Genomic DNA, 15,079 nt, shown 5'->3' on the forward strand with positions numbered 1-15,079 from the left:
TGTCTGTCTGTGTAAGCAGTCAGTCAGTCTGTCTGTGTAAGCAGTCAGTCTGTCTGTGTAAGCAGTCAGTCAGTCTGTCTGTGTAAGCAGTCAGTCAGTCTGTCTGTGTAAGCAGTCAGTCAGTCTGTCTGTGTAAGCAGTCAGTCAGTCTGTCTGTGTAAGCAGTCAGTCAGTCTGTCTGTGTAAGCAGTCAGTCAGTCTGTCTGTGTAAGCAGTCAGTCAGTCAGTCTGTGTAAGCAGTCAGTCAGTCTGTCTGTGTAAGCAGTCAGTCAGTCTGTCTGTGTAAGCAGTCAGTCTGTCTGTCTGTCTGTGTAAGCGGACCTGGCCAGTCAGTCTGTCTGTCTGTCCGTCTGTCTGTCTGTCTGTGTAACCTGTCAGTCAGTCAGTCTGTGTCACCTGACCTGTGCCCACCCATGACTGAGTATTATGAGGAGGGGGGGCTGCTGTACGAGCACATCAAGGTGGAGTCTCCGGAGGGGCCGCTCGGGGGGGGGGCCTCGGAGGACGGCTTCCCCAGGGAGGACGACGACTCGGAGGGCAGCTGCGACCACGCCAGCGGCCTGCCTGGAGGTCTGCCCTTCAACGTGGTGGTGGTCCACCCCAGCCTCATGGCCCCGGGGGGCTCCTCTGACGACCTGCTGTCCCTGGAACACAGTAAGACTGGCTAGGAGGCTAGATAGACCCTGCAGATGGAGAATACTACTACCACTACTACTACTATTACTATTACTAATACTACTATACTTCCACACTAATACTACTATTACTACTATTACTACTATTACTATTACTAATACTACTATACTTCTATACTAATACTACTACTGCTATTACTACTACTACTATTACTACTAATACTACTATACTACTACTACTACTACTACTGTTACTACTACTATACTACTACTACTACTACTACTATACTACTACTACTACTACTATTACTACTACTACTATTACTACTATACTTCTATACTACTACTACTATACTACTAACTACTACTACTACTACTATACTTCTATACTACTACTACTACTACTACTATTACTACTACTACTACTACTACTACTACTACTACTACTACTACTACTAATACTACTATACTTCTATACTACTACTACTACTATACTTCTACACTACTATACTACTACTACTACTAACTACTACTACTATATTGCTACTACTACTACTAGTAATAATAATAATAATTATACATAACATGCCTGGACACGTGGGTTTAGCGTGTTTAGCGTGTTTAGCATGTTTAGCGTGTTTAGCGTGTTTAGCGTGTTTAGCATGTTTAGCGTGTTTAGCATGTTTAGCATGGACTGTCACTGTCAGCAGCTCTCAGTGGATCACACATATCAGCTGGATTAGAACCAGGGCAAGAGAGAGACTTAAGTATGGTAGGATCTGTTTTAACATCTGAGCCAATGACAATGAATGCCATTATCTCTACATGATGCATCTGTTTACTACACTATATGAGGTGAACTCTAGAGCTAACAAAAACAGTATCCTACCATACTCACAGTGATAAAACAGAGTATCCTACCATACTCACAGTGTTAAAACAGAGTATCCTACCATACTCACAGTGTTAAACCAGAGTATCCTACCATACTCACAGCTTTAACCCTGACCAACTGCCAGGGAATTCACCACCTAGAGTGCCTGTGGTGTTTACCTAGCAACAGCGCTCTGATTGGCTGCAACATGAAGGACCATCATTCATGTGTTTCTGGTGAATGAAGTCTGAGGGACTGGAACAAACGTCTCACAAGATACTGTAAATGAGCATGTCATTAACATTATGACTTTCTCTTTCTTTCTTTCTTTCTCTCCCTCCCGCCCTCCCTCCCTCCCTCCCTCTTTCACTCCCTCCTTCCCTCCCTCCCTCTCTCCCTCCCTCCCTCCCTCCAACCCTCCCTCTTTCCCTCCCTCCCTCTTTCCCTCCCTCCCTCCTTCCCTCCCTCCTTCCTTCCCTCCCTCTTTCCTTCCCTCCCTCCTTCCCTCCCTCCCTCCTTCCCTCCCTCACTCCCTCCTTCCTTCCCTCCCTCTTTCCTTCCCTCCCTCCTTCCTTCCCTCCCTCCTTCCTTCCCTCCCTCTTTCCTTCCCTCCCTCCTTCCCTCCCTCCTTCCTTCCCTCCCTCTTTCCTTCCCTCCCTCCTTCCTTCCCTCCCTCTTTCCTTCCCTCCCTCCCTCCTTCCTTCCCTCCCTCTTTCCTTCCCTCCCTCCTTCCCTCCCTCCCTCCCTCCTTCCCTCACTCCCTCCTTCCTTCCCTCCCTCTTTCCTTCCCTCCCTCCTTCCTTCCCTCCCTCCTTCCTTCCCTCCCTCTTTCCTTCCCTCCCTCCTTCCCTCCCTCCTTCCTTCCCTCCCTCTTTCCTTCCCTCCCTCCTTCCCTCCCTCCCTCCTTCCTTCCCTCCCTCTTTCCTTCCCTCCCTCCCTCCTTCCTTCCCTCCCTCCTTCCTTCCCTCCCTCTTTCCTTCCCTCCCTCCCTCCCTCCTTCCCTCCCTCCCTCCCACCCTCCCTCAGATAGGGCTATGTCGTCAGCGTTGTCGTCGGGCGGGGCAGGTAAGAGGAAGAGTCGTTTCAGCGGGGCGGAGCTGGAGGTTCTGGTGTCGGAGGTGACCCGGAGCGAGGGAGAGCTGTTCGGCCCGGCGGGGAGGCTGCGCAGGAGGGAGAGGGAGCGCATCTGGGCCGGCATCCTGGAGCGCGTCAACGCCGTGTCGCGGGTCCCCCGCACCCTCCGAGAGGTGAGGGAGGGAGGGAGGGAAGGACGGAGGGAGGGAAGGAGGGAGGGAAGGAAGGAGGGAGGGAGAGAGGGAGGGAGGGAAGGAGAGAAGGAGGGAGGAAAGGAAGGGACAGACTGTCTGGGCAGAATGAACACACTTAACCTGATAAACTATGACAACCGGGTTTCTCTAGTTGGAAGTTGTTGTTGTCTAGACAACAAGACACGTTTAAATTATCATCAAGACCAGGGGCCGGTTGCATAAACACAGATTAAGACTGGTTTAAGCCTTAGACTGGTCTTATGTTCTCATAAACATAGATTAAGGGTGAATCCCAATTCACCACTCCGGCTCCGTTTTCACCCCTACGGCTCCATTTTGCGCGTTCACGTGTAGCCGTAGTGGCATCCCAATTCATTACTCATTTAGGGTTAGGGTGAGGGTTAGGGTTTTCCATGGCTCCATTTGGAGAAAATCTTGACCCTCGTTCGATTCGGAGCCATGAGACTCCCTTCCGGCATGCATTGCGAAACATCTACAGAAATGTTCTTTTCGCTCTCGTAATACGAGCCTGAAATGTCATTTACTTTTTCTGGAATTACTTGTAAGAAAAATTATGATAACCATCGTATTATCTTAGTTTAATGTCATTTCAATGCATTATAGACCTTTTCTTTACAACAAGCATAACAAAAAAATCGCTGTTATGCCGAGGTGCTTAACATAGAAAGTTCCACAGTCCAGCGCGCTTGGGACAGCGGGCAGGACACCGGAGCGCGTTTGTCACAGGCTGACAGTCACCGTGTTCCGCTGCCCCGGCGTCAGTCCCATGGAAGTGTCAAGCACAGCCTTCCCAATAGAAATAAATCGGTGCGCGATTCACATTTCAGAGATGTACAATCATGTTTATTTAGAAATAAATTATTACCTGTGGTGTTTGACAGCATGATAGGCGTGAATTCCCCCCCCTTGGTGGTATATGACGCTATAGTTGTTATTATACCAAAACCACCGGCAATCTAATCCGAGCAGTTGTTATTATGTAGCCTAATATTATTGATGGATGTGCCATTTCTGATGGAGGGCAGTGAGTGGGAGACTCATCAATGACATGTAGTTAATTAATGCAGTGGACAGCGGCTGTTTCTCCAGCGTTCCTGTCACATCGGATTTCGTAACGCCATAAAAATATATCTGTGCTGTTATATATATATATATATATATAAATTACATGTTATAAGGCTGATCTGCGCATGATAGTGCTGCATTTTGACATATTTCATGTTTCCGCCCGTTGATGGTATATGACGCTATAGTCAGTCCCAATGGTCCAAAAGTCAAGCGCTTCGTAACACAGACGAATTGTTACAATTCAGAATTGTATGAATGAACGTGTCCCATGTTACGTATCCTCACACATTTTTAAGTGGGTACACGGAAATCCTTGGCCTTTCCTAGTGGGTATACGGCGTAGTCCTGCGTATCACCTAGACTACACCACTGGAGCACAGGTTTCATACAGGTTAGAGCTTATTCTGTCATGGTCTGTGTGGGGAACATGGCGCGTTCTGACCTGCAGAGGGAGCCACAGGACGGTTGGTGAAGGGATGGGGGCGCAATTGGCACCGGCTGATGCCACTTGGGTCCTCATCAACGTGCCCTCTCCTGTAGCGCTCTCCGACGTCTCTCTACAACCGACTCTCCGCTGCTTCTCCTCGCTTCCTCCGTTCTCCGCTTACTGCGTCCTACTCCCCACAGTCTGATAATGAAGCATTGTTCTTTTTTATTTGATGACTTGTTTGATCGATTGATAGCGTTCAAGTTCATTCAAGTTGTGAATGAATCGCGAGTGTCAATGCTTTTCTACGATACTACGTGTAATGTCACTTGGACATAGAATAATAAGACACTTTAGTCTGGGTTCAACAAAGGTATAACCAGTTTACTTCGGTTCTCTCGACACCTGTCAGTCACCTACTGGTATATCATGAACTCTCTCTAAGGCGCATGCGCTGTCCTGACTATGAATTAACCCATTCATTACACTACGGATGACGTATTAGTCGTGAAAGGTTGTCCCATTTCCCCCGGGGAACCACTACGGCGTGTGGCTCTGTTCGGAGGCCTTGGCTCCAAAGCGAGTGACTCCAAAACGAGCCGAAGTGGTAGAAAAGAAAGACTGGTCTAAGCCTTAGACTAGTCTTATATTCTCATAAACATAGATTAAGACTGGTCTAAGCCTTAGACTAGTCTTATATTATCATAAACAGATTAAGACTGGTCTAAGCCTTAGACTAGTCTTATGTTCTCATAAACAGATTAAGGCCCAATCCCGATTCTCTTTTCTACCCCTATGGCTCGTTTTCGAGTGTCACTCGATTCGAAGGCAAGGCCTTCGAATACGTCACAAGCCCTACCCCTTGAAATCAAAGCCCTATGGATTGGGACAGCCCTTCACGGCGCCTACGTCATCACGCGGTACGGTTGACGCGTTGTGTTGCCGGCGAATTCTCACATCGCGCAATGCCTTCTTCAGCTGTGTTTATTTCTGTTGCGTGTGCTATAAGCAGTGTTTCCTCTACATGCATTTCATCGTGGCGGGCCGCCACGATGGAATTTCCTCCGCCACCATGCAGATTTCTCAAAAAAAAAAAAAAAAAAAATCTCCAAAAAAAAAAACAAAAAAAAAAAACACATTTTAGCTGATTAAAATATATCTGATCCTAGATCAGCGCTATAATGGATGTTGACTAAAAGTGCACCTAAATCCACGCCCATCTCTCTCTAACCGCTGATCCAAAATCAGATTAATGACATTCAGTTGACGACGTGACACAAGGGCTCCTGATTGGTCTAAATGTGAACTGTGGTATTATTGTTATTGTGTACAGGCCACCGTAGTGACATCCGGGGGGTATTCCATCAACATCGCTAAAGGGAAAATCCAGGTTTAGTCTGATAAATCTCGCGAGAGTTCTTACAAATATCCAGGCATGCTTGAGTGTGTTGTTGACAATCGTTCATGTCCTTCATTAAACGTTTAGCTTTGTCATTTGATACGCCGCCTACGACTACCATCTCTCTGCACTACAGTAAACAGTTAATCAGTAACGTTAGCCGCTTTTGTGCTCATGTAGGCCTACTTCGTATTATATTATAGCTGATGATCTTTGTGTGTGTATGTGACTGTCAGTCACAAGTTTATATTCTGTATATTCATTATTTATTTTTTTTGGCCATCCTCTAGTTTTGGCTGTGATTAGAAAAAAAAAAAAAAAAAAAAACGCTGTTTTGAGCGCGCGTGCGCGTTTCATGCGCGCGCACGCGAAAAAATCGCGCGCGGTCGGCACTACCCGCCACCATGGTAAAAATTCCTGGAGGAAACACTGATAAGCATCTATTTTCGTTTGTTATCAACACACTGTAGTGTTTAGACCAGGGGTGCTCACACTTTTTAGGCTTGTGAGCTACTTTTCAAATTACCAGCTCAACAAGATCTACCAACCAAATAAAACATATTGCCATTGCTGCGAACACAAAAATGTACTGTAATAATAACAAATTAAGGCCACGCTACACTGTTTCAAAATCAAAGAAGAGATTTATTAAACTATATAACAAATATTCACACTGGTAGTCCATTAACATTAACTCAGGAGCTCTGAGTGGTTTACACCAGACTGGCCAGTGCCAAGCCAGGTGCCATCGACGTCTCCGGGCGGCGGAGTGTCTGTGTGTGTCTGTCTGTCTGTGTGTGTGTGTGTGTGTGTGTCTGTCTGTCTGTCTGTCTGTCTGTCTGTGTGTGCATGTGTGTGTGCTTGTGTCTGTCTGTCTGTCTGTCTGTCTGTGTGTGTGTGTGTGTGTGTGTGTGTGTGTGTGTGCTTGTCTGTGTGTGTGTGTGTGTGTGTGTGTGTGTGTGTGTGTTGTGAGGCGGCGCGGGGCTGAGTGATGCCCTCTCCTGTGTGGTCCAGACGAAAGGCGTCCCGTCTGGACCACACAGGGAAAAAAAAAAAAAATTTTTTTTTTTTTTTTTCAATGCCGTGTGATCTACCCACACTACCTTCGCGATCGACCGGACGTAATGAGCACCCCTGGTTTAGACGTTCCTTTTTTAGTCTCTTCCGTCAGCGATGTCTTTTTTGTGGACATCGCAATAATGACAATGAATTTAATGACAATGAATGACTCCAACCAAAACAACCAGTCCATCAATAGTCATAAAGCGTTGTCCAAAAATCACGTTACCAAGCGCCTTTCTCAGAACAATTCGTCGTCTAGAATCCAAAAATCAATCCATCATAGTGGTGGTCAAAAACGTAGAAAGAGGATCTCTTGGGGACGCGGCCACATTTGCCCGTGAAGGAGAGATGACAAATAAGCGGAAACATTTCTCAGTAGAGTCGAACGGTGATATATCATCATCCTTTACGCGTATCCTTAACTGTAGTTACATTTCGCGTGTCATATGCCATTAGACATGGAAATATGTCAATGCGCGGCTGTCATGCACAAATCAGCTTGTAACGTTAGACACACAGCACACAGCACATCGGCATAATAACGTTTTGTTGTTGTTGTGCTTGTTATAAAGAAAAGGTCTATAATGCATTGAAATGACATTAGTACATCAGACATTAGACATCAGACATGGAAATATGTCAATGCGCGGCTGTCATGCACAAATCAGCTTGTAACGTTAGACACACAGCACATCGGCATGATAACGTTTTGTTGTTGTTGTGCTTGTTATAAAGAAAAGGTCTATAATGCATTGAAATGAATGATACAACCCATTAATAATATTACATAATAACAAATGCTCGGATTAGATTGCGGGTGGAAATAGGTCAAAATGCGCATCATGTACAAGTCAGCCGAACGTTTGATAGATAACTTTACATATGTGTACCATCATCCGCTGTCAAACGCCACAGGTAATAATTGATTTATGACTGTACATCTCTGAAATGCTCGACTGTCATGCAGCGTTGCGTTACTGTAACGTTAGACACAGCACCGACATAAAAGCGATTTTTGGGTTATGCGTGTTATAAATAAAAGGTCTATAATGCATTGTAATGACATTAAACTAAGACAATAAGATGGTTATCATAATTTTTCAAATCTTTATTAATAAGTAATTACAGAGAATTAAAATGACATTTCCGCATTGAATAGAGCGACATAAGATTTCTGTAGATGATTCGCAATGCATCCTGGTATCAAGGGGTAGCGTACACCTAGCCCTTCGAAGCTAGTGTGGTCCTGGAATCGCTCGAAACGAAGTAATAGTTAGCCCTCCCCCTTACCCCTAGCCCTCGATGAAATATGAATTGGGACAGCCCTCGCCCTAAACGTGAACGCGCAAATCGAGCCAAAGGGGTGAAAACGAAGGGCTAGGGGTGAATTGGGATTGGCCCTAAGACTGGTCTAAGCCTTAGACTAGTCTTATATTCTCATAAACATAGATTAAGACTGGTCTAAACCTTAGACTAGTCTTATATTCTCATAAACATAGATTAAGACTGGTCTAAGCCTTAAGGTCTTTGCACATCAATGCATGCATATTTTTTCATCCGTAATCCGAAAAAAACGTTACGCACAGAGACCTTGCACACCGGTCCGTTGCGGAGTCCATTGCGTTTTTTTACGTTGCGAACTTTCGCAATATGCACTCTACATTCTAAATGCTTGATTTAGCAAAAGGTACAAACAACTGAGAGCAATATAACTAAAACCAAATGGTAGACCACATCAGTAGAATGTATTATCAGTAGAAAAGTACAATAAATCGTTATTTCTTTTAACAAAGCGTGGTGTGCATCTCCTGCAGTGTGATATCTGTAATCATACCATGTAGACTCTCCGCTCAGGGTTGCCTGATGGGATTGAGAATTTCCAACCTAACCACAGTCTAAAAACTGCTAAATCCACCAAAAACCAGCCCATCTGGCAACCCTGTCTCCGCTGCATCAGAGTCTACTTGTTGCGCAAAATAGGCCAGGGTTTGTCAAATCCTTTGTTGGACATCTTGTTTCTTAAGTCCTGGTATATGTGGCATTTCTTTACTGTTTGCCATCTGGAATACCCAGGGAGACGCAGACAGCAGAAGTAGAAATTGAATAGTAGAATAGAAAAAGAAACCGCTATAACCAGCTGAATGATGTACCTGTATGATGCACTGGCAGTCTGTGACAGTGTGTGCACCTGCCCGGACCCTGCCCTTCTGCCTGAGTTTGAGTATGATGCTGCCCAAATGAATGTTATTGTTTAGTGCCGTACGCTTTCGTGGTATTATATTGTGTGAATTATCATCTGTATGTTGTTTTTCTTTCACTCGACTAACCGCCGAGATAATACTTGAGACATTCTTGAGACATAGTCTTATATTCTCATAAACATAGACTGGTCTAAGCCTTAGACTAGTTTTATATTCTCAGGTCAGACCAGTCTAATTAAGATGTTGCATAAAAAATAAGACTGACTTATTTTGAGGTTAGAAAGTTAGCCTCCTTCCCCCCAGGCTAAGCTTGACTTAAGAGCTGTGTTGCTATGGGAACGAGTCAGGGCTAGTAGCTAGCTAACACTGTTAGCTGGCTAACTATTGTAGTATTTAGACTATGTGAATAACTCCCTGACAGGTGAAAAAGCGATGGGACGACCTGAAGAGACGCAACGGCGGGCGGCTGGCCGACGCCCGGCACCACCGCACCTGCTACCTGCCCCCCGGCAGCCGGGGCTCCCTGCTGGGCCGCAGCGCTCAGGCGAGCCCTAGGCTCCACCAAGCCTCCAGACACCATAGGCCCAGCAGCACCAGAGGGAAGGCCAGCTACACCAGCTACACCGAGTCAGACACAGGTGAGGCCTAGTGTGGTACACACTCCCTCCCTCCCTCCCTCCCTCCCTAACCTAGCGTGGTAGACACTCCCTCCCTCCCTAACCTAGCGTGGTACACACTCCCTCCCTCCCTAACCTAGCGTGGTACACACTCCCTCCCTCCCTCTCTAACCTAGCGTGGTACACACTCCCTCCCTCCCTCCCTCCCTAGCATGGTACACACTCCCTCCCTCCCTAGCGTGGTACACACTCCCTCCCTATCCTGGCGTGGTACACACTCCCTCCCTCCCTATCCTAGCGTGGTAGACACTCCATCCCTCCCTCCCTCCCTCCCTCCCTAACCTAGCGTGGTACACACTCCCTCCCTCCCTAACCTAGCGTGGTACACACTCCCTCCCTCCCTAACCTAGCGTGGTACACACTCCCTCCCTCCCTCCCTCCCTAGCGTGGTACACACTCCCTCCCTATCCTAGCGTGGTAGACACTCCCTACCTCCCTCCCTCCCTAACCTAGCGTGGTACACACTCCCTCCCTCCCTCCCTCCCTAGCATGGTACACACTCCCTCCCTCCCTCCCTAACCTAGCGTGGTACACACTCCCTCCCTCCCTCCCTAACCTAGCATGGTACACACTCCCTCCCTCCCTCCCTAGCATGGTACACACTCCCTCCCTCCCTCCCTAGCGTGGTACACACTCCCTCCCTCCCTCCCTAGCGTGGTACACACTCCCTCCCTCCCTCCCTCCCTAGCATGGTACACACTCCCTCCCTCCCTCCCTCCCTAACCTAGCATGGTACACACCCTCCCTCCCTCCCTAACCTAGCATGGTACACACTCCCTCCCTCCCTCCCTAGCATGGTACACACTCCCTCCCTCCCTAACGTAGCGTGGTACACCCTCCCTCCCTCCCTCCCTAGCGTGGTACACACTCCCTCCCTCCCTCCCTAACCTAGCATGGTAGACCCTCCCTCCCTCCCTCCCTCCCTAGCATGGTACACACTCCCTCCCTCCCTCCCTCCCTAGCATGGTAGACCCTCCCTCCCTCCCTCCCTCCCTAGCATGGTACACACTCCCTCCCTCCCTCCCTCCCTAGCATGGTACACACTCCCTCCCTCCCTCCCTAGCATGGTACACACTCCCTCCCTCCCTAACCTAGCATGGTAGACCCTCCCTCCCTCCCTCCCTCCCTCCCTAGCATAGTACACACTCCCTCCCTCCCTCCCTCCCTAGCATGGTACACACTCCCTCCCTCCCTCCCTCCCTAGCATGGTACACACTCCCTCCCTCCTTCCCTAGCGTGGTACACACTCCCTCCCTCCCTCCCTAGCGTGGTACACACTCCCTCCCTCCCTCCCTAACCTAGCGTGGTAGACACTCCCTCCCTCCCTCCCTCCCTCCCTAGCATGGTACACACTCCCTCCCTCCCTCCCTAACCTAGCATGGTACACACTCCCTCCCTCCCTCCCTAACCTAGCATGGTACACACTCCCTCCCTCCCTCCCTCCCTAGCATGGTACACACTCCCTCCCTCCCTAACCTAGCATGGTACACACTCCCTCCCTCCCTCCCTAACGTAGCGTGGTACACCCTCCCTCCCTAACGTAGCGTGGTACACCCTCCCTCCCTCCCTCCCTAGCGTGGTACACACTCCCTCCCTCCCTAACCTAGCATGGTACACACTCCCTCCCTCCCTCCCTCCCTAGCATGGTACACACTCCCTCCCTCCCTCCCTCCCTAGCATGGTAGACCCTCCCTCCCTCCCTAGCATGGTACACCCTCCCTCCCTCCCTCCCTAGCATGGTACACACTCCCTCCCTCCCTCCCTAACCTAGCGTGGTACACACTCCCTCCCTCCCTCCCTAACCTAGCATGGTACACACTCCCTCCCTCCCTCCCTCCCTAGCATGGTACACACTCCCTCCCTCCCTCCCTCCCTAGCATGGTACACACTCCCTCCCTCCCTCCCTCCCTAGCATGGTAGACCCTCCCTCCCTCCCTCCCTAGCATGGTACACACTCCCTCCCTCCCTCCCTAGCATGGTACACACTCCCTCCCTCCCTAGCATGGTACACACTCCCTCCCTCCCTCCCTAACCTAGCGTGGTAGACACTCCCTCCCTCCCTCCCTAACCTAGCGTGGTAGACACTCCCTCCCTCCCTCCCTACCCTAGCATGGTAGACACTCCCTCCCTCGCTCCCTCCCTCCCTCCCTCCATCCCTCCATCCCTCCCTCCCTCCATCCCTCCCTCCCTCCCACACTCCCTCCATCCCTCCCTCCGTCCCTCCATCCATCCCTCCCTCCCTCCCTCCATCCATTTGATCATCTCATCTGCAGTGCAGACACATTGTCCGTCGTTCTAACCTGCCTTCCCTGTCCTGTGCAGCAGGAGGAGGAGGAGGAGGAGGAGGAGGAGGAGGAGGAGGAGGAGGAGGAGGGGTCGGAGAGAGACGGCCTGGAGAAGGAGGAGGACAGCGGGGAGCGTGAGGCGGGGGAGCGCGATGCGGAGGCGGGGGGCGGGGGGGGGGAGTGTGACGGGGGAGCAGACAGCAGCATGGAGGAGAAGCTGGGGCTGGGGGGGCTGGGGGGGCTGGGCATCGGACCCCCCCCCGCCTCAGAGCGCTGGCTGCCCCCCTCCCCCCTCTACAGCGCCCCCTTCCTTAACGGGACCCCCCAGCCCAGCCCTCAGCCCTCCCTGGGGGGGCCCCAGCAGGGCCTGGGGGAGGGCGGGGGGGGCCCGCGGGGAGGAGGGGCCTGGCTGGAGGAGGAGCTCCGTGGGCTGGGGGAGGCGGCCCTGCAGCTGGGGGCCAGGGTGGAGCAGAGCCTCAGGGAGTTCGGCGAGGGCTTCAGGAGGGACATGAGGACCCTGGTGGCCTCGCACGACGCCCTGGCCCACAGCCTCACGCAGAACAACCTGCTGCTGCAACAGCTGCTGGGCGTCCTGGAGGCACAGCAACAACCACAACCACAACCACAACCACAGCCACAACCACAACCACAACAACCACAACCACAACAACAACAACAACAACCACAACAACAACAACCACAACCACAACAACAGCCACAACAACCGCAACCACAACAACAACCACAACAACCACAACCACATCATAAACAACAGCTACCATCGCAGCAGACACCGCAGCATTCACACCTGCAACATCAGCAGCAGCAGATACAATCGTCGCAACTGTCGCAGCAACTTGAACAACAACAACAAGCGCTACAGGGGCCAGGTAGTCAACCATCTGGAGGCGCTGCCCCCTCCATACCACCACCCCCCCCCCCACCCCCAGATATACTGGATGGTACGTCCCACCCCGACCCACCCTTGGTCATTAACGGAACAGTCCAGCGGCCTCGGCGGGGGAGAACCGATCACAGGAGGAGAAGAAGGCGTTAAGACGCAGAAGAGAGGCGTACCTAAAGCTTTTGACGGATGTACTTAATTTATTTTTTTATTTTCTTGTCGTTCTGTTCCGTACAATCTGATTTGAAATGATTCTTTCCCCCCCCCCCCTCCACGCCGTTCGTCTCGTTGGAAGTTGCGTTCCTTCGCTAGCTTACGTCAGAGAGCGCCTCACACAGACAGAAACACCTCAGCTCAGAGCTGGTTGCCATGGATACAAACTGTCACAACAAAACAAAACAAAACTACTACCGGTAATGCTCGGGGGCTTGTTATGTTGGGAACAACATGGTGATGTAGAAATGTGTGTTTGGTGATGTAGAAATGTCGAGAGCTCTCGCCGCCTGACAATAGTGAAATACTTGATACTGATTATGTTTATTATTTATTGAAGCGATAGATTAGATAGGCTGAGCTGTGGTGTTGCTGCCAGCCTGCTCAGAGATGTGGACACACGACCACACGACCACAGACTCTCCTGCTGCTGCTGGATGCGTAGCGGAGGTGGTTCGCTAGCAGGTAGCCCTTCTGACCACCTGGAGGACAAAGGTAGACGCTTGTGTCTTCCATGGGAGAGGCCCGGGTGGGCTCCAACCCCACCTGTCGCAAACGTATACTTTCGGATCGTCGGAATACAATCACTATCTAATTATACTATTGTATTATTATTATTATTATTATTGTATAATTCCCTATCTAAGCATGGATGACTTTACGATGCCTTCTGAGGTGGTGGACTCGCCCCTGTGTGTTTGTACGCGCTGCTTTCCACGCGAGAACCTCCATCATTCTGCTTGTTCAACACTGTCCACATCCTGTAGTGAGATGACATCACATCCTGTTAGAGAGATGACATCACTACATTGACATAAAGCACTCCAGAGGACACCCCGTGGGATTTATTTTATTTTATTTAAATTAAATTTGCTCTGGATTATCTGACCAGCACTCATGGAGTGGCCTCTTGTCCAATCAAATTATTTTGTGGTCCATTTATGACGTTGACCCCAGTGTGCGCTCCGGCGCTCTCAGAGCGAATTTACGAACGCAGCCATAGTCTGCAGCTATGGATCCAGTATATAATACAAGGTTTCTATCTATAAGAGCATCTTTCGCGTAATAGTAAATTCCTACAGTTTGACTGGTAGTTGTCATGGTTTCAATTGAATGTACCATGCATACAGAATGATCATGCTCAATGTGTCTCTCAGTTTAATGATGCATATCTCCACATGCAAATGCATATAATGCAAGTAAATATTGTATAACAATGTATTTGCCATTTAGATGATAAATCGTTACAATTGGGCTGCAATCTTTCAGATGTAGAAGTGTTTTCCTGAATAGCACTGACATGTTCCAGGTTATATATTGATATATGATATCAATATCTGACACATTTATGCCGGTATATGACGTATGTATATGTGCTTTTATCCTGCATGACGTGGCTGGCGCGTGGACAGTAACGCACATGTCAAATGTCGTAGCAGACAGGAAGTAAGGATGCGATGGGTGGTGAACAAAGGAGACATTTGTGTTCCGTTTTGCACAGTTTATACGTCAACCAGCGGAAAGGTTCTGCTGCACACATGAAGTAACCAGAGATGAATAAAGGCAGACCTGAACTCATTGATCCATGGATGTGTGTGTGTGTGTGTGGTGTGATGTGTGTGTGATGTGATGTTACGCTCGACGCAGTAGTCACGACACAGCGTCGATCTTCCGACACAATGTGCGTCGATACAAATGTATCGATGCTTGTGTCAAATTGGCAAAAACCACGTGATTACTCGAACGAAGCTTCGTACGTCACACGAGCACCTCTGACCGGTGTGTCAATCATTCCGCAGACGAGGCAGTGGTCCAAGTCTCGTTCTGCATAAAATGACGTGGAACTCTCTCTCATATTCGAGGGTTGTAGACAGAGTGGAGACATACGGACGCTAGACAGAATACATTTATTGACAGAGACAGAGATAGAAATAGACAGGAGATTGGTAGATATTGCTAGATAGACATAGAACATACAGAGATAGTCATAGATTCATAATTGCAACACATAGGCTAGCCAGATAAATATACATTAAAAAACGTTG

General features: G+C 49.2%; 1 protein-coding gene across 1 annotated transcript; it reads left to right on the top strand.

Moving 5' to 3' along the window:
* Positions 1–413: 413 nt before the first annotated feature.
* LOC308167018 (uncharacterized protein) lies at positions 414–14,484 on the top strand (the record flags this gene model as incomplete). The annotated part of the gene is given in 5 exon segments (XM_080541363.1): positions 414–654; positions 2,536–2,756; positions 9,377–9,593; positions 11,991–12,001; positions 12,003–14,484. Coding segments are annotated over 5 exon segments (1,662 nt in total). The 3' UTR covers positions 12,975–14,484.
* Between the last annotated feature and the right edge of the window lie 595 nt (positions 14,485–15,079).

Source organism: Nansenia antarctica (genome assembly GCF_963989245.1).
Source record: "Nansenia antarctica genome assembly, chromosome: 10".
In the NCBI taxonomy this organism is placed as follows: Eukaryota; Metazoa; Chordata; class Actinopteri; order Argentiniformes; family Microstomatidae; genus Nansenia; species Nansenia antarctica.